This window comes from Oncorhynchus kisutch, linkage group LG27 (assembly GCF_002021735.2).
Source record: "Oncorhynchus kisutch isolate 150728-3 linkage group LG27, Okis_V2, whole genome shotgun sequence".
NCBI classification, from domain to species: Eukaryota; Metazoa; Chordata; class Actinopteri; order Salmoniformes; family Salmonidae; genus Oncorhynchus; species Oncorhynchus kisutch.
This window is the reverse complement of record NC_034200.2, coordinates 28374551-28395995: the sequence shown is the minus strand read 5'-3', so window position 1 is coordinate 28395995 and position 21445 is coordinate 28374551. Positions and strand designations below refer to the sequence as shown.

Below are 21445 nucleotides of genomic sequence, written 5' to 3'. Positions count from 1 at the left end.
TTATGACCCACCATTGCTATGCCATTCTACATCAGCAATTTGCATAATTTCTATCAATTGTGATTGGACATCATTTACTCTACTGCATGCCACTCACACAGTCTCCCATATCCATGACAACGGTTTTATTTTATTTACTGAAAATATTGATACTGGTTTACTTAGAATCTTTTAATTAGGACTGTGGTAAAACTTAGAGGAAAACCCGCTTCATTCAGTCTTCTGAAAACCTAATTATATAATAGTTTTATTTTTCAGCGGGACAATTACACAAACTTGAATGCTAAAAACACCCCAGAATGGCTTTCCAAGAGGTGTTGAGTGTTCCTGAGTGGTCCAGTCGCAGTCCTGACTTAACTTTGCTTGAAAATCAGAGACAATGTTTGAATATTGCTACCCATCTATGATTCCCAACCAAATTTACTGAGTTTGAGGAATTTTGACAAAAACAATGGATATATGTTGCCCTAAGAGTTGTGCAAAGTTGGTAGAATCTTTTTTTAAATAATCACAGCTGTAATGGCTGCCAAAGGTGCTTCGCCCATATATTTACCTCTGGGGTGTGAAGACATACAGATGTAGGAACTTAATTTGATTACCCTTTTGGTGGAGAACTTTCCTGTAAAGCAAATGTAAAATGTTTAGTGGATTTGAGGTTTAAAAAGGCTTCTGAAGTTTGTAATTTCCACTTTGAAATTTCAGACCTGATTTTCCCTTTTCAAAATGTATCAACCCATACAAAAATGTCCATGAATTATAAACGCACACGGTAATTCACATTCCCTGTTGTATGTCTTTTTCATGGGGTGCACGTCATAAAAACTCTATTCAAAAGTTTGCTTTATTAAATTAGGAATTTCAAATGTCCTTGTGTGTAGCAATGTCATCTAGATAATGTAATTTGATTTAAAAAGCCTTTTCATTGTTAAAATAGGCCTATAATTGTATTTTTATTTAAGACTCTCGCAAGTGATCGTGTAAGTCGCTCTGGATAAGAGCATTGCTAAATGACTAAAATGTAATAATGATCAAATAGTAATGTCCATTCGGATACTTGAATATTAGATTAATCGTGCCCATCATCCCTAATTTCTGCAATAGTAAATGTCTTACCATTCATGTTTCTTGAAAAATATCTCAATGAGTCTAACCTGTATATATGATGGTTAGGTAAAGCATCTTGACTGTCCAGAGAACATGTTTGTCATTGTTCTCTAGAAGCTAATCTAAGGTTAGTTTTACATTCCCACCCAGATGGTTAATGGCCTAGTTTAAGGATGCTGAGCTGATCCAAGATCTGTGCCTAAGGGTTCTTCCTTCCATCCTTCTATGACTCTGTCGTGACCCTTGAACTTTCTGTTCCCTCTGGTAGTTCCGTGTGCCTCCCAACCCCCACCAGACGCATCTCAGCGCCAAACAGACTGGACCCCTGTGGAAACGAGATGGCCCTGTTCACTCCGATGGATCCCGGCTACCCTGGGTAAATACACAACAACAAATTCAGGGCTCAGACACAAGGCAGGCACTTGTCAGTTGATGAAAGTTTAAATCCTCACTCGTATAAAAAGAAAGACTACACACTTCGATCTAATCTCTCCAAAGTGTGTTTGTTATGACAAGGTTTCGACCCAGGCCTGCATCACACTGCAAATCAGAATCCCTTATTACTTGACTTTGGCATATTGATGATGAAGTTTAAGAATGATTCATTATGAAAGATACTGTAGTTCACACACACACACACACACACACACACACACACACACACACACACACACACACACACACACACACAGTACCTTTGCACAATGCTTTTTTTCTATACCCACTCTCTTTCCCCCAATACTCCCCCTTCTCCCAGTCTGTCCATCCATATATCCTTACTTTCTCATCTCTCTTTCCTTTACACCCAGACTCCCATCAGACACATACTGTTTACACGCACGCACACACACACACACGCACACACACATACTGTTTACACGCACACACACACACTCACACACACACACACACACACACACACACACACACACACACACATACTGTTTACACGCACGCACACACACACACACACACACACACACACACACACATACACACACACACACACACACACACACACATACTGTTTACACACACACACACACACACACACACACACACACACACACACACACACACACACACACACACACACACGCACACACGCACACACACATACTGTTTACACACACACACACATACTGTTTACACGCACGCACACACGCACGCACACACACACATACTGTTTACACGCACGCACACACACACACGCGCACACACACACACATACTGTTTACACGCACGCACGCACACACACATACACACACACACATACTGTTTACACGCACGCACACACGCACGCACACACGCACACACACACACACATACTGTTTACACGCACACACACACACATACTGTTTACACGCACGCACGCACACACACACACACACACACACGCACACACACATACTGTTTACACGCACACACACACACACACACATACTGTTTACACGCACACACGCACGCACACACGCACACACACACACACATACTGTTTACACGCACACACACACACACACACATACTGTTTACACGCACGCACACACGCACGCACACACACACACACATACTGTTTACACGCACACACACACACACACACCTCATCCACACCTTTGGGATCAGGTAATTCGTTTTATTGGCAGCAACAGTTCTGTTCACCTTGAACATCTCGGCAGCAGACAGGGTTAAGCAACAGCACAGCGCTGCTCTCAAACAGGCGAGGCAGAAAAACAACACAGAATAGAGTATAAAGCCATGACATCTATCCGAGTCTAAAATCAAAGGTGTTATAGAGTTATGACTCAAACACATTTCAATGTAGAATCCAAAATGTTTGAAACCCTGTCCCAGCACTAGGTACAGTATGTTTGATTCTGCATGTCCCCTTCATTGGTTCAGTCGGTGTTAGGTGGATTTCTTATTATTGTGAAACCTGAACTCGTCTCACATCTTTTAGGTCTGTGCTCGGTAGTATTTGGTGAGAGTATTATAGAAGGAAAAATAGAGAGGCAAAAATAAGTTGTTTCATTATTAATTGCGTTGGCAACATTGCAGCTCGCAGATTGTCATGCCAATAAATCATATTTGAATGTGAATTGAAAGCGAGGGGGACTGTTTCATATGGAAGCCTTTTATGCTGTTGAGGCAAAATTATCTCATTTTGTTAAAACAATAAATATTGAGTCTATTTAATTTTTATTTATTTGTTGCTTTTTAGTCCATTACTAAATTTACTCAGGCTTATCTTAGACAAATCTAAAATAGCTATTTTCATTCGTTTTTTTGTATTTATCTCAACTTTTATCTCAAACAATGAAACAGTTGATCCCTGATAAAAATATATTTCTGTAATAAGAGAGTACCTTTCCAGATTGGGCCAATGGTTTATGGGTAGGTCAAGTGCTGAGTGGAACATTTTTAGGCAAAATAAAACAATAATTATTCATCATAAAAACTGTATGTGTAGGCGGTGTGGGGGCCTTAACTTGGTTGGAGGGAATTCCCCATCTCCCACCCCTCTACCACACACTACATCTTACAGCATTATTAATGATGTGTTGACTAGATATGAGTGAAATGAAAGGAGAGAAATATCTCAATATGATCAAATTATTTTGAAGATGGCTGGTCTGCACTGCACCCATCAGTTGTTACATATTTTCAAATAGAAAACCATTTCATGATTTGATGTTGGTTGAAGTTGACTTTCAACTATGGTGAATGCTCTGCAACTGTTGCTAATCATTGTCATTCTAGAGGCTAATGTTAGGAGAACATTTTCATTTGAATGGTGCATTTGTAATAAGAATACAATGTATTTGAATGGGGTTAATCAAAATAGGCCCACTAGCAGGCATTTGCATAGTTCTGAGCAGAAAGGGACTTACCATTGTTCTCAACTGAAAGGGACAATGGGCGATTGAAGAGAATGACAGAAAGAAGAACATCTAATTTATTCAGGACAAGGCTTGATATTAGAAAATATGCTCACGAGGCAATGGGCTTTTTGTTTCTAAAGGACAAATGAATGGCAGCATGAAAAACAACTACTTTGTAATAAGACCTTCAGATAATGTTAGTTGAAAAAGTTTTTTACTTTAGGGTGCTAATTATCACAAGTAGGGTTGCAAAGGGTCAGAAACTTTCTGGTAAATTTCCAGAATGTTTCCGGATATTTTCCATGTGAAGTTAAGCCCAGGAATTTGGAGAATTTTGCTTAAATTCATCAAAAAAGTTAGCTTATAACAGTGAACCTTTTTTGTGGGATACACATAAGGCAATTCTAGGTCTTGTGGCATATTTTGGTTAAACTATCCCCAATTCAATGGAATTGCAACCCTCAATGCACAGCGCATTCTACCATCACCTGTGCAGTGCACTCTTCTATGGCATGTACAGCTGATTCTCAAGATCTTGCACACTAATGAGATGCTATTGAGCCCACACTACTACACTGTCTGAGACAAGGACTACATGCTTTCTGGTAAGTTTTGATTACAGTACTGGGTGGGGTGAATATATTTTATATGACATACATTATTTTTTGTTAACTAGTAAATAGTAGCCTACAGAAAAGGTTTTTTAAAATAACTTGTGAAAAAAGTTTCTGCTAGTTTTTGCTACCATGTGGGTTTTAGCTTACTTGAGCCTGCTAACTGAGGAGTGTTAATTCATCTGTTTCCATACATGTTTAATTTCAAAAGATTTATCTTACACAGGATTTGTTTAATCTAACTGCTTAACTATTTATCTGTACATGGAATTGTATTTGTTGTTTTTTTAACATCTTTTCTTCTCAATCTTTACAGGAAAACGCCACGGGCACTATCTAATGTGTGGAGACATTTCACTGCAGCTAATGTAATATGTGAATCATATGTAAAGAATGCAACAAGATGCAGAATCATCTGGCCAAGTGCATAAAGTTCCCTCAGCTCTCACAACAAGCAACCTCTGACAAAAATCCCTCTACTTCTATTTGAGGTGAAAATTATGAATCAGACACCTTATTGATAGCAACAGCTCATGGTCCTCCTGGAATCAGAAGTTATTTTGGCTCAATGGAGGAACGTAGTCAGAGAAATGCTGATGAATGTTTTGTTCGAGCTGTGTATGCAACTGGTTCACATCTGATGCTCACAGGCAATGTGTATTGGACGAGATTTTTGAATGTACTTCACTCAGCATACACCCCTCCAACCAGACATGCTTTATCTACTAATTTGCTGGGTGCAGAGTTCAACAGAGTTCAAGTAAATCATAGAGAAAGCAGACTGTATTGCAATCATCTCTGATGGGTGGTCAAATGTTCGTGGGCAAGGAATAATTAACTACATAATCTCCACCCCTCAACCAGTATTCTACAAGAGCACAGACACAAGGGACAACAGACACACCGGTCTATACATTGCAGATGAGCTGAAGGCAGTCATCTTGGACCACAGAAGGGATTTGCACTGGTGACAGACAATGCTGCGAACACGAAGGCTGCTTGGTCTAAAGTGGAGGAGTCCTACTCTCCAATCAAACCCATTGTCTGTGCTGCTCATGTATTGAATCTGCTGCCCAAGGACATCATGGCACTGAAACAATGGTTACACTCTACAAGAAAGCCAAGGAAATGGTTAGGTATGTAATGAGTCATCAAGTTATAGCAGCAATCTACCTCACCAAGCAAAGTGAGAAGAATAAGAGCACCACATTGAAGCTGCCCAGCAACACCGATTTGGGTGGTGTTGTCATAATTTTGGTCTCCTGGAGGGGAAGGAGTTGCTCCAAGAAATGGCTATATCACAGTCTGCCGATGGAGACAGTTCTGAAATACATCAAAAAGCGTGAAGACTTCTGCCTGAAGCCCATACACACCGCAGCGTACGAGTTGGACCCCAAGTATGCTGTCAGCATCCTGTCTGGTGCAGAGATCAACAAGGCCTATGGTGTCATCATTACCGTGTCTCGCCACCTTGGCCTGGATGAGGGCAAGGTTCTTGGCAGTCTGGTGAAGTACACTTCCAAGCAAGGGCTTTGGGATGGAGATGCAATATGGCAGCCGTGCCAACATATCTCATCAGCCACCTGGTGGAAGGGACTTTGTGGATCTGAGGCTCTTTACCCTGTTGGCTCCATCATCCTCCAGATCCCACCAACATCAGCCGCCTTAGAGCACAACTGGTCCTTGTTTGGGAACACACATACACACAGGCTGACCAATACAAGGGTTCAAAAATTGGTGGCCGTACGGGCAAATTTGAGGATTTTGAACCTGACAACGAGCCATCCTCAACAAGGTTGGAAAGTGACAGTGAAGATGAGGCCTCAGAGTCTGATGTTCAAGAGGTGGACATTGAGGAGGTCCAGGGAGAAGACATGGAAGCCTGATAGGAAAACAACCAAAGCTTTAGTTTCTAGATCATTTTACAGATGCGATGGATCATTGGGGATCATTCAATATTCCCTTTATTGTGTTGTTCAGTGTAATCATCCCATGTGAAGAGTCAACTCATTTAATTAAAGTTAAATTCTTAACTCTTTAAAAAAAAATAGATTGGAAGGATTTAATCGTTTGCAATTATGTCTACTTATGTCACGCCCTGAACTGTTTCACCTGTCCTCCACCCGCCTCCAGGTGTCGCCCATCTTCCCAATTATCCCCTGTGTATTTATACCTGTGTTCTCTGTCTGTTTGTTTCCAGTTCGTCTTGTTTGTTCAAGCTTGCCAGCATTTTCCTGTCAGCTCCTATCTTTTCCCAGCCTCTCTTTTCTCGTCCTCCTGGTTTTTGAACTTTGCCTGTCCTGACCCTGTACCCACCCTTCTGACCTCTCTGCCTGTCCCTGACCCTGAGTCTGCCTGCTATCCTGTACCTCTGCCTTACCCTGGATGTTCAACCCCTGCCTGCCTTGACCTGTCTTTGCCTGCCCCTGTTTCTACAATAAACACTGTAACTTTGACAGTCTGCATCTGGGTCTTACCTTGATTCCTGATATGATAAGGTTAAAGGTTTGTGTTTCTGTCTCCATATGATATGGTAAATATATCCAATGCAAAAAACATCTACATTTAAATGGTGTTAATATTAATTAGCATATTTCCATTAATTCCTATATATTCCCGTTAATTCACACGGAAAGTTTCCACCTCTGAATATTCCCTAAAATGTGCACCCCTAATCACAAGGCTACTGCTGTGTGGGCATACTGTATCTTCACTGTAGGCTTCTTAACTTAATTAACACCTTCTTGACCACAAAGAATTTGAAGAGCCTTTTTTGCCGCTTTTGTAACATTTAAAGGTCCAATATGTTACTTATCTTTCTATTTTTATTCACTGCAGATGGTGTAGATGTGTTAGAAAGTGAGGACAACATGAAACAACACATTGTATTTGTCTTCATCATAGTCTCCGAGATCAAACAGACTGAACAGTAACAAGTGTCGCTGTATTGACATCTTACCCCCTGATGCTGTGACCCTGGACATCCAATTCCTCACCTTTATTACAGATGATGAAGTCACTAATAGACAGGATGATTTATAACAGGGATGAGCAACTGGTGGCTCGGGCCTCACTTTTGTAGACCCGCCATTTCATTTCCAAATAAAACATTTTAAAATGTTGGAACTCAGTTGGGGTTTCAACTTACTGTTGAGAGTTAGAATAGTAATTTGGTTGGGGGGTGGGCCTCCAACGAAATCTCACTTAGGGCCCCCAAAAGGCTAGGGTCGGCTCTGACCTGATGTGTGGGTATGGATGTGGGTAAAGAGTTCCGATTCTTTGTGGCCCCCACACCCATCAAAGTTGCCCATCCCTGATTTACAGGTTTACAATACAGTACATATTTTTTCTCTCTGTCTCTATCCATTGATAGTTTGTCTCTCTTCTCTCCTCTTGATCACTTGGTAACCATCACTCTCATGTTACACATGTAACATTGCTGTCTGTCTGGCCTCGACTCATGTTCTCCCATGACTCTCTTCAGTGTGAATATTAGAAAACCAGAGTAGATGGGTGCATACTGTATATTGAGTGTATATTGAGGGCCACAGAGTTTAAAAACAACTACATTAGAACTCTGCACAGGAAGTTAGTTATGTAACTGTCATGTTTGTTGTTGTTATGTAATTATCAATGTTTTATGTCCATACTTTGAAACGCCTTTGCCACAACATTGACTTGGCCTTTTATTAAGTCCCAATGTAAGGTCTGTCTGTAGGCCTATGTATAGAGAAATGATAAGCAAAACAAAATCATTTGTCAAATTTGAAGCAATATCAATATCATCAAGTAACCCCCAGGCAACAACCATTATGACAATCTTTTTGTTTTTATGACAGTAAAATCATTTTGCGTTCCTGAAAACCTTACTGTATGAATTGTGCCAACATATTTCCTACCAACCAACCAACTTCGACATCTGTGAGAGGAAACACAATCAAATATGCAAATGAATGCAAAATGTTGGCTTTTAGCAGAGAGAGAGAGCGAGAGAGAGAGAGAGAGAGAGAGAGAGAGAGAAGCTGAAGGAAGCTCATTAAAACGATTATTACCGTCTTTTAAAAGAACAGTTGGGCTGGTATTTCAGTAGAGATGGGTTTTGGAACTGATTCTCTGCCTAATTGCCTGGAGTTGGCTGTCTGTCAGCTCCATTTTGTTTTCAGCAAATAAAAGCTGTAAATTAGTGGTAATGAAAATCTTGGAGGGAATCAACGAGGAGGTAGTAGAGGCAGAGTGTAACTCCTGGGCCCTCTGATGAAACTGGGAAAAAGACTTCTGGGGTAGAGAGAAAAATAAAACATTTGACTTGTATCAGAAGTGTGATTTGTTGTGCTGTCGTCTTTTGGAAAGCTTCACCGAGTAAAACTAAATTGTGTGGGTCTAATTGATCAAGAGCAAGTTGATGTGTTGCATAGTTCTTTCTCTCTTTATGGAAATGGTTCCTATTTCAGAGCTGTATAGACCAGAGGAGGTTGGTGGGAGGAGCTATAGGAGGACAGGCTCATTTTAATGGCTGGAATGGAATAAATGGAACGGTATCTAACACATCAAACATATGGAAACCATGTTTTACTCTGTTCCATTTACTCCATTCCAGCCATTACAATGAACCCATCCTCTTATAGCTCCTCCCACTATCCTCCACTGGTACAGATACCTTAACACACATTTCCTGTTGATTCGAGGTGAGTGCAGTTTTTTGCAGTGTTTACAGAATAATTTATGGTTTGCTTCAGATTTTTACTGCCTTTCATCTACCTTGTCTGCTATACATTTTTCAAGCTAAAAAGGGGTCCAAAGAGATTGAAAGGGAGACAGATCATCCTGCACAGCCAAGTGGAACTCACTGTGGAGACACATAAAATAAGCCTTTTAATTACATACATTTACATACCCTCAAACCCCCTTTTATTTAGCCGGAATCATTAAAAAACATTTGGTTACATGTGAAATGAACTTATATGTTTCCTATGTGTAGTTCATCATGTATGCATGAATTAAGTCAAGTAATCGTGATTGCATTAACGATGATGATTAATCCTCATTGTTGGTATTGTTGATCATAAGAATCGTTCAAGGCAGTGTACATCATTAATCCTAATTGCCTTCTAATAATATAACTAATTTAGGAGGTATTTACAGAAGTCCCGCTGCAGTCTTAATAAAGACTCATGGAACTATAGTAGTCTATTAATGACTACTATAATTATCTGAAGCCATCTGCATGTTCTGCATCGCAGTGCTGTAGTTGAGCTGTAATATAATACTGTAGTAATAATGAATTGGATTGATTTTCAGACGCTCAAAGAGCTTTACCTGGTACAGGGGAAACTCACCTCATCCACTAGTATCAATGTATAGCATCCACCTCTACTGTGCTCTTAGCCTAATGTGTTTGAGTGCTCAGTTTGGTTGGACTTGCATCCACTAAAACATTTCTCCTAAATGGTAATATTGTTATGTTATTATTCTCTAACATATTCTGTTTATCCCACTCCTCTTCTTTTACAGTCCTACCCAGTGCCCAGTTTGGGGGATGAAGACTTCAACATTCCCCCCATCACACCTCCCACCATCCCAGAACACATGCTGCACCCCCACCTACCAGAGTCGGAGTCTGGCTCCTACCACCCGCTGGCTCCCGTTCACTCCCAGAGTGGCCTACACCCCTTCCACCTTCAGGGAATGGACATGATGGGCCAGGATGGAGGGCTCTTGAGCCAAAATGGCAGCCTGATGTCCAGCACCCTGTCTGTGGTGAGTCTAGCCTGATGCCACTAGCAAGCAGTGTGCGATTTTCTGCTCTGGAGGGCAGCTGTGAGTGCAGGCATATGTTCCATACCAGCAACAACACACCTGATCCAAGTAATCGAGGGCTTGACGAGTGGTTGGTTGGTTCAATCAGGTGTGTTGGTGCAGGGATAGAACAAAATCCTGGACACCCCATTGGGTCTCCACTGTACTAATGGATGTTTTCAGATGGTTGATGGGGAGTTTTCCCCTGATATTTATTCACTAGAAATCGAAAACAATCTGGTGGGGTGACATTCAGAAGAAATACACTCAATGCAAGTCTTGACTTTTGAAAAAGGGATGAAACGAAACTTTAACTTTTAGATTTGTCTTTCCATGCAGAAACCTCACAATGTGATAGGTGACATGACTAACCGTGGTTAACTACTCTGCATAGGTATTGGAGATCATCTCCCATTCTCGTCAAAGTGAAACTTCTCACCTCCCGCTCTCAGACATGATTCTTTCTGCCTTTGGCCATGTTCACCATATTCAATATTATGTGTCATCAGCACCTCCACCACTGAGGAGCTACATGGTTTCACCGTGTGCGGTCTACATGGTCTTTATGATTTTCCCTAGAGCATATTTATTTCCATTAATCAGACCTGTGTAGCTGTGTGTGTTTAGCTCCCGGGTCCTACTAGCCAGGGATATGGAACCTCATAGCCTCATTCTTAAACCATATAACCCAATTTCCCTTTTCAATGTGGGACTTAATGATTTCCAAGGCTGGACATATCAGCTTATTTTCCACTTTAGGCCAAACATCTTGTCTATGACCATATTATGTTTCACATTCACTAAGTAGCTAAAACATCTTGGCTACGACCATATTATGTTTCACATTCACTAAGTAGCTAAAACATCTTGGCTATGACCATATTATGTTTCACATTCAGAAAGTAGCTAAAACATCTTGGCTACGACCATATTATGTTTCACATTCACTAAGTAGCTAAAACATCTTGTCTATGACCATATTATGTTTCACATTCACTAAGTAGCTAAAACATCTTGGCTACGACCATATTATGTTTCACATTCACTAAGTAGCTAAAACATCTTGGCTATGACCATATTATGTTTCACATTCAGAAAGTAGCTAAAACATCTTGGCTACGACCATATTATGTTTCACATTCACTAAGTAGCTAAAACATCTTGTCTATGACCATATTATGTTTCACATTCACTAAGTAGCTAAAACATCTTGGCTACGACCATATTATGTTTCACATTCACTAAGTAGCTAAAACATCTTGGCTACGACCATATTATGTTTCACATTCACTAAGTAGTTAACATCTTGGCTACGACCATATTATGTTTCACATTCACTAAGTAGCTAAAACATCTTGGCTACGACCATATTATGTTTCACATTCACTAAGTAGCTAAAACATCTTGGCTACGACCATATTATGTTTCACATTCACTAAGTAGCTAAAACATCTTGGCTACGACCATATTATGTTTCACATTCACTAAGTAGTTAACATCTTGGCTACGACCATATTATGTTTCACATTCACTAAGTAGCTAAAACATCTTGGCTACGACCATATTATGTTTCACATTCACTAAGTAGCTAAAACATCTTGGCTATGACCATATTATGTTTCACATTCACTAAGTAGCTAAAACATCTTGGCTACGACCATATTATGTTTCACATTCACTAAGTAGCTAACATCTTGGCTCGAATCCCTGAGCTGACAAGGTACAAATCTGTCGTTCTGCCCCTGAACAGGCAGTTAACCCACTGTTCCTAGGCCGTCATTGAAAATAAGAATTTGTTCTTAACTGACTTGCCTAGTTAAATAAAGGTCAAATATATATATTTTTAAAAAATATTATATTTCACATTCACTAAGTAACTTAAACATTAGTGTTTTCTATTGCCCAACATTCGTAAATTGTTGTTGTTGTTTTTTGCAAGAAGGGAAAAGGAGCAGGGGTGGATGACCTGCTGGCTGAAAGACTCCCCAGATTGACAAAGGGTATTTTGTTCCCATTCACCTTAATGTTCTCACCGAACATCCATTTAGAGTGGCTATGAATTATGGTTGCCAGGCAACGAGGCTGAGAGCTTGTTGCCGCGGCAAGGAATGAAAGAGGCTGGACTGATGGAACCATGTCTTCTATACGTTTAGCCTTCATTCTCTCAGTCTCTGGCCATATTGTTACTAACCACCGTTAGGGGATTATAATGAACTCCATTTGAGTAAGTGTTCGATTAATAGAGAAACTGTTGAAGAGAAATTCAGTTCTGGGATGTGATTTTTTTCACAGAACCCGGGGATAAAAGCAGTGTATCTTTACACCTTTTTATTTGAGAAGATATTCAAAAGAATGATGTAGGTCTAGAGATAAGTAGTTTACTTTTTCCTTAATTTAAGATGTACTAAGCAGAGGGGGGAGATGGTGGGATATTGGAAAAAGAATCATTCCTGATATGTCACTTAGCCAGTCATGAGCCAAACTACCCCAATCACTTTTATATTAAAAAAAAAATGAGCATCTAGCTTTTTACCAGCATTCCACTACCGCCAGTTTCCTGTTCGTAATGCACTAGTTTGCATTCCCCCCCCCCCCCCCAATGAAATCCACCCACGTTATTGATACCATAAGGTGGGGTTGTTAGTCAGACAAAGATAAAAGAATCTTTGGTATCCATTCATATTAGTGTCATAATGATGACCTGGCTTGTGACTCACCTCTCCGATACTTCGGAAAGTTCCCTCACGTCACCATGGGGATTAGGTTGTTTTCCACGGTAACCGACAGTTGCTAAACTTTTACGATGATGTGCTTTATCTGGCGGTACCAACAGTTACACATCTGTATAAGGAGAGGAGGTGCTCAGTGGTTGGGCACAGGAAGTAGCCTGGAGGAAAAAGAGTGTGTTATTCACCTATTCTTCAAAAAGAGGAGAGAAGAGGCAGAAGAGGTCATGGGGTCGTTGGTGATATAAGGGGTGAAGGTGTTAGTTGGCTGGAGGGGATGGAGCTAATCTCTGTAGATTACAGAGTTAACAGGAGTCACCTGTCCTAGTGTTGAGGTGAGCCTCTCCTCCCAAGCCTCACCTGTCCTAGTGTTGAGGTGAGCCTCTCCTCCCAAGCCTCACCTGTCCTGGTGTTGAGGTGAGCCTCTCCTCCCAAGCCTCACCTGTCCTGGTGTTGAGGTGAGCCTCTCCGCCCAAGCCTCACCTGTCCTGGTGTTGAGGTGAGCCTCTCCTCCCAAGCCTCACCTGTCCTGGTGTTGAGGTGAGCCTCTCCGCCCAAGCCTCACCTGTCCTGGTATTGAGGTGAGCCTCTCCTCCCAAGCCTCACGTGTCCTGGTGTTGAGGTGAGCCTCTCCGCCCAAGCCTCACCTGTCCTGGTATTGAGGTGAGCCTCTCCGCCCAAGCCTCACCTGTCCTTGTGTTGAGGTGAGCCTCTCCTCCCAAGCCTCACCTGTCCTGGTATTGAGGTGAGCCTCTCCTCCCAAGCCTCACCTGTCCTGGTATTGAGGTGAGCCTCTCCTCCCAAGCCTCACCTGTCCTGGTATTGAGGTGAGCCTCTCCGCTCAAGCCTCACCTGTCCTGGTATTGAGGTGAGCCTCTCCTCCCAAGCCTCACCTGTCCTGGTATTGAGGTGAGCCTCTCCTCCCAAGCCTCACGTGTCCTGGTGTTGAGGTGAGCCTCTCCGCCCAAGCCTCACCTATCGGGGACATTGTGTATGACATGGTGTCAGGGACAATGTGTATGACATGGTGTCGGGGACATTGTGTATGACATGGTGTCAGGGACATTGTGTATGACATGGTGTCGGGGACATTGTGTATGACATGGTGTCAGGGACATTGTGTATGACATGGTGTCAGGGACATTGTGTATGACATGGTGTCGGGGACAATAGCAGGTGTGAGGCGTCGCCCAGGTCACCTGTCAGTCCCTGTGGTATCAGGTGACCTGGCCACACTCTGGGGTGGGGTGGGGGCAGGGGGCCACACTGAAGAGGCTATTCAATCACAACCTACAACCGTGTTTCCTGTGGAAAGACAAAAATGACATTGTTCTTGTGCTGAAGAATGTTAGTTAGGATTTCAGTCATGGTTGAAACAAAGATGTGTGTGAAGAACCATTAGTGAGTGTATATGTGAGTGAGTGTGACTGAGCAGAGCTGTTTCAAGAGCGTTTCTAGGAGTGGGTTAAAGAGAGTTAAAAGTAGCATTATTGTATGCTATTTTAATGCCATTTAAAAACAACGCTACATTTTTTCCCCCCAGATGCAACAAATGGTCAACTCCGATTCCCGGTACAGCAGCCATCAGCCAATGGAAGCACTCAGATCCAGGAGCCAATCAGGCATGGGACATCAGAGTCAACTTACCACCATCAACCAATCACAACTCAACACCCAGTTGGGACTGAGCGGAAACAACGTTACCCATAATTCCCCATCTCCCCCTGGGAGCAAGTCGGCCACACCCTCTCCTTCTAGCTCTGTTCATGAGGATGACAATGAAGAGTCAATAAAGGTGAGAAGAGTGATTGGCACACACACTGATGTTGACGCCCTCACACACACACTGATGTCGACGCCTATCTCACACACACACACACACACACACACACACACACACACACACACACACACACACACACACACACACACACACACACACACACACACACACACACTGATGTCGACGCCTCTCTCACACACACACACACACACACACACACACACACACACACACACACACTGATGTCGACGACCTCACACACACACAATGATGTCGACAACCTCACACACACACACTGATGTTGATGCCTCTCTCTCTCTCACACACACACACACACACTGATGTCGACGCCTCGCACACACACAGACACTGATGTCGACGCCCTCACACACACAGACACTGATGTCGACGCCCTCACACACACACACTGATGTCGACGCCTCACACACAGACACTGATGTCGATGCCTCACACACACACACACACTGATGTCGACGTCCTCACACACACACACTGATGTCGATGCCTCACACACACACACTGATGTTGACGCCTCTCTCTCTCACACACACACACAATGATGTCGACGACCTCACACACACACAATGATGTCGACGCCCTCACACACACACACACCTAAGTTGACGCCCTCACACACACACACACTGATGTCGACGTCCTCACACACACACACTGATGTCGATACCTCACACACACACACTGATGTTGACGCCTCTCTCTCTCACACACACACACAATGATGTCGACGACCTCACACACACACAATGATGTCGACGCCCTCACACACACACACCTAAGTTGACGCCCTCACACACACACACACACTGATGTCGACGTCCTCACACACACACACTGATGTCGATGCCTCACACACACACACTGATGTTGACGCCTCTCTCTCTCACACACACACACAATGATGTCGACGACCTCACACACACACAATGATGTCGACGCCCTCACACACACACACACTGATGTCGAAGCCTTTCTCACACACACACACACACTGATGTCGACGACTCTCTCACACACACACATACACACACACTGATGTCGACGCCCTCACACACACACACACTGATGTCGACGACTCTCTCACACACACACATATACACACACACTTATGTTGTCGCACTCGTACACATTCACAAGCACACACTGATGTCGACGCCCTCACACACAAACACCTATGTTGACGCCCTCACACACAAACACCTATGTTGACGCCCTCACACACAAACACCTATGTTGACGCCCTCACACACAAACACCTATGTTGACGCCCTCACACACAAACACCTATGTTGACGCCCTCACACACAAACACCTATGTTGACGCCCTCACACACAAACACCTATGTTGACGCCCTCACACACAAACACCTATGTTGACGCCCTCACACATGTCGACGCCCACACACACACACCGATGTTGACGCCCTCATACACAAATATGCACACATACACAAGCGCCAACATTTTTTTACTTCTTTATAATACAGACACCCACACACACCTAGGGCTGTTAAGGTGACCGTATTACCACCACACCAGCATGACCGCAGTCAAATTCCATGTGACCGTTGAGTCACGGTAACTAGGCTCCTTCAAAACTGCGCTCTGATGCTCATTAGTAGCTTACCAAACTTGCTGATGGCCAGTCACTAATGTACTCTATTGTTCCTCCGTCAGGTCCTAATGGTCTGGTACTCAGCACTGTATTGTCCCTCAAACTACTCTGACATCAATGCAAATGCATTCGTAAATCAAATCAAACACTTCATGAGAGCCCTGGCATTCATTCAGGTTTAAAACATTTTTTTTACCTTTATTTAACTAGGCAAGTCAGTTAAGAACAAATTTTTATTTTCAATGACGGCCTAGTGGGTTAACTGCCTGTTCAGGGGCAGAACGACAGATTTGTACTTACAACCTTCCGGGTTTGAATGTACAACCTTCCGGTTACTAGTCCAACGCTCTAACCACTAGGCTACCCTGCCGCCTGCCGTGTGTTTGAGTGGAATAGGATCACCTGTTGGGCAGTGAGAGCCAGCTCCTCATACCTGGTTGATGCATGGAATGAAATAAGTGTTATAGGCTATGCCAGTGGTTCCCAACCTTTTTCGTTACTGTACCACCAACTGAATTTTGCTCTGCCCGGAGTTCCCCTAAAGTAACTCCTCATGTGTATTTTACTAGTAAGCCTATGGTCTCATGAGTCTTCTCAAGTACCCCTGTGGATGGGCAGAGTACCCCCAGGGTTAGTACTCCTGGTTGGGAACCACTGGGCTATGGTATACAATTGCGTGAGAAAATAAGAGTTTTGGTGGCCTCTATTAAAAAGTGGAGGATCCAATCAGCTTTCAATAAGCTAGGTCTACTATATTTATTTCTCACCTTTCCTAATATTAAACACATTGCTTTTGCTTTCCAACCAGAGTAGCCTACCTGGCTGGCATGAAAAGGAACCGTGGGAAAATCATCCTCCATTCTCTTTTTAATTTTTTTTTTTTTTTAACCTTGCTCCTGTTCTGACAGGTGCATGATAATGGCCTATTCTAAGTCAAAACTAATTTCACATATATTATTTAGTTTATGTAAAGACAAGATGAAGTTGAGAGAATAGTATCAATTGTGAATGAAGCCCAACATGTGCAGTCTAAGGCAAGAAACATTGCTTGCATTTTTTTGTTACTTTTTCAAATCATAGTTTCTTGCATCAAGTAGCTTGGCCCATAGGCCTTTATGTTTTGATAAGGTTTGTATCACAACTAAAGTGGCCAAATATCTCTAAGCCTAGCCTATAGGCCTAGGAGCCCTGGAACACGGTTGGAGAGCCCATAGCGTACAGTCCCTAGTGAAACGTGTTCTTATAAGGCCAGTCATTGCGCATCAGTGGCTTGTAGGCTATGCGTGGAAGTCGGAGATGCTAAACGTGTTTATGTTAATTAAAGGTCAATTAATGTGAGACCAACAGTTATTTGGATGACAGTTATCGGCTGACAAAATTTCATGACTGCCACAGCCCTACACACACACACTATTCTATACAAACACACGCACGCACGCACGCAAACACACACACACACACACACACACACACACATTTGTATAAGGGTGAGTCATCTGTAACCTTTGCGCCATTGCATTTGTTTACCCTTTTCCCTGGAGAAAAACGTCACCGTGGAGAGATGCTATCTTAATGCTTATGTGATTGCTAATATAATGGTGCCATTTTCCATGCGTATGCAATACTATGTAAATCATTCCAAAGGGTACTTTTCCCAAACACCTTTGCCATATTTTCACCGTATGTTTTAACTGCAAATAACAATCCTTTAGAAAATGAAACAATCTTGGAAAATGATCATGTTTAATTTAGTGGAATATAAAATCGAATGCAGTCAACATTTCAGAAATGTGCAGAGCGCTATTCAGCTGGAGGGCTATTTTTGTGTTATCAGTATAAAACAAAGATATTCAACACAGTGATGGAAAGGAACGTCTGGCATAATTGAAACTACCGGTACGACCATCTGTCAAGGTCCTTTCATACAGACACTGTTTTCTTTATCTGTTTACAAACTCTCACTCTCACTCTCAGGTTCATGTTCACTATCTCACAATAAAAGCTAATTGTTTCAAACGGTACATTCCTATTGACCAAGATCATGTAAATTGAGAGAAATGTTTCAGAATGTTCAGCAATATTTTTGGTATATACACAGTAAAACCATGAAATATGTCACACGTTTATAACCAGAACATCGGTGTTTAAACATAAGGCATTTAGACTTGCCATTAAGTCTTCTCATCTTAAGCACAGGCGTTTAGAATCCAAGATTAAACATGATAGTCAACTTTTTCCAGTCAGTTTCCAACCAGGAAAACACCTGTATCTCCTAAGTGTTCAGATTTGAAACACTAGTGTTGACCTTCCCATGGTCCCGTTTAGAGTGCATTTAGTCATTCGAAATTGCTGTGACTTTCCATGCCTTTTAATCAGATCGGTGTTGTCTGTCACCATACCTACATTTCAGCTGAACAGGAAAAATATATATATTTTCAATCGCAGGGCTCTACGCTGACCTTTTTTTACAAGGAGCACATGTGCGCAGACAAAGGAATTTAGGAGCACAATGAAGAATATTTGAGATATTAAAGCTAGAATCCTTCATTCTTTTACAATCTAAACACTGTGACGCATTTTCGTTGAAGTACTAAATGCCTTGCCGCGTTTAAAAATGGTTCCAGAAAAGTGTCTAGTTATGTGTTCAGATCCAAAACACTTGGTTTTACAGTGTATGTTAGGAGCCATACAGTATGTGTTTTACATTTCCCTGCTCAGCTCCTATTGTCAGGAAAAGTCTGGGCCCTACAGTATGTTTAGCATATTCACCCTTCCTTTCCATCCTGTTCCATCATCTAATCAATCAATTACACCGATTCCACACTAATTTCTCTCTCTCCAGAAACCCATTTAGTCTGACCATTTCTATCTCTCCTCCCAGCAGGCAGAGAAGCGACCGGCAGCGGTCGAGACGCCCAAAAAGCCCAAGACCCCCAAGAAGAAGAAGAAGAAGGACCCCAACGAACCCTCGAAGCCAGTCTCTGCCTACGCTCTGTTCTTCAGAGACACCCAGGCAGCCATCAAGGGATCCAACCCCAATGCTACTTTTGGAGAGGTATCCAAGATAGTGGCCTCCATGTGGGACGGCCTTGGAGAGGAACAGAAACAGGTATAACACCTATAGTTAGGGTGACCACATTTAAAATACCTAAATGTGGAGCAAAAGGAAGATTTAGCGGGACATTTGCAGGACAGTGTAGCCTACATGAATAAAAACATTTAAAACAGGCTTGATTGAAGTAGCAGAAAATGTTGAATGAGCAACTAATGAGCACGGAGATCCTCACAAATTTGACAAAATGACCATCTATCTTTCAGTGTAATACAGCTATTTAATTTTGTAGCTCTTCATCAAAAGCACACTTTTTTTAAAAGTAGGTGGCCCATTGTTCTAGCTGGAATTTAGCCTGGAAGGATTTGAGAAATATGATTGGTTGACCATAGGCCTATGACATTGGCCTACGTCTTGGCTGTGCAAAATATCAAATCTCAGCAACTATTGGAGAAGTGTTTACATCACCAGTAGGCTACTACATCCTTATGACATACAGGGCCTTCACAAAGTATTCATACCTCTTGACTTATTCCACATTTTGTTGTGTTACAGCCTGAATTATAAAAGGATTAAATTGATTGTTTTTCTCACCCATCTACACACAATACCGCATATTGACAAAGTGATTACAGTGTGTTTCTGGGTGAGTCTCGAAAGAGCTTTCCACACCTGGATTATGCAACATTTGCCCATTATTCTTAAAAAAAATCTTCAAGCTCTGTCAAATTGGTTGTTGATGATTACAAGACAACCATTTTCAGGTCTTGCAATAGATTTTCAAGTAGACAAGTCAAAACAGGAACATTCAATGTCTTCTTGGTAATTAACTCCAGTGTAGATTTGGCCTTGTGTTTTAGGTTATTGTCCTGCTGAAAGAGTCATCTCCAAGTGTCTGGTGGAAAGCAGACTGAACCAGGTTTCCCTCTAGGATTTTGCCTGTACTTAGCACTATTCCATTTATTTTAGTTACTGAAAAACTCTGCAGTCCTTAATGATTACAAGCATAAACTGATGTAGCCACCACGATGCTTGAATATATGGAGAGTGCTACTCCGTAAAGAGTTGAATTGGATTTGCCCCAAACATAACACTGTATTCAGAACTAAAAGTGAATTGCTTTGCCACATTTTTTGCAGAATAACTTCAGTGCCTTGTTGTACAGGCTTCCTTCTTTTCACTCTGTCTGTCACGACTTCCGCTGAAGTCGGCTCCTCTCCTTGTTCGGGCGGCGTTCTCCTCTCCTTGTTCGGGCGGCGTTCTCCTCTCCTTGTTCGGGCGGCGTTCGGCGATCGGCGTCACCGGCTTTCTAGCCATCGCCGCTCCATTTCTCATATGTCCATTTGTTTTGTCTTGTTCCCATACACACCTGGTTTTCATTCCATAACCACACTGCATGTATTTAGTCCTCTGTCCCCCTCCATGTCTTTGTGTGTAATTGTTTATTGTTATGTGGATATTGTCAGGCGCCATACTTTTGTTATGTTTATGTTTTTATGTGCTGTCGTTTTTGGACGGGAATTAAAGTGTGCCTGTTTACTGCACTCTGCTCTCCTGCACCTGACTTTGCCTCCCGTACACACCCCTAACACTGTCAATGATGTTAGTAGTGTGGAGTAAGCACAATGTTGCTGATCCATCCTCAGTTTTGTCCTATCACAGCCATTAAACTCTGTAACTGTTTTAAAGTCACCGTTGGCCCCATGGTGAAATCCCTGAGTGGTTTCCTTCCTCTCTGGCAACTGAGTTAGGAGGGACGACTGTATCTTTGTAGTGACTGCTCAAAGGGATGTTCAATGTCAGATTTTTTTACCCATCTACCAATAGGTGCCCTTCT

General features: G+C 42.3%; 1 protein-coding gene across 2 annotated transcripts in view; it reads left to right on the top strand.

Annotated features, from left to right (window-relative positions):
• Positions 1 to 21445, top strand: part of LOC109872041 (thymocyte selection-associated high mobility group box protein TOX) — a 92428-nt gene that overhangs the window by 57495 nt on the left and 13488 nt on the right. The window contains exons 3-6 of one of the 2 annotated variants that reach the window (XM_020463126.2): positions 1373 to 1480; positions 10109 to 10354; positions 14663 to 14914; positions 19441 to 19665. In XM_020463126.2, the coding sequence (XP_020318715.1) occupies positions 1373 to 1480; positions 10109 to 10354; positions 14663 to 14914; positions 19441 to 19665 (831 nt within the window). Of the gene's footprint in view, positions 1 to 1372; positions 1481 to 10108; positions 10355 to 14662; positions 14915 to 19437; positions 19666 to 21445 lie in introns of both variants that reach the window. The other variant, XM_020463125.2, reaches the window with a different exon arrangement.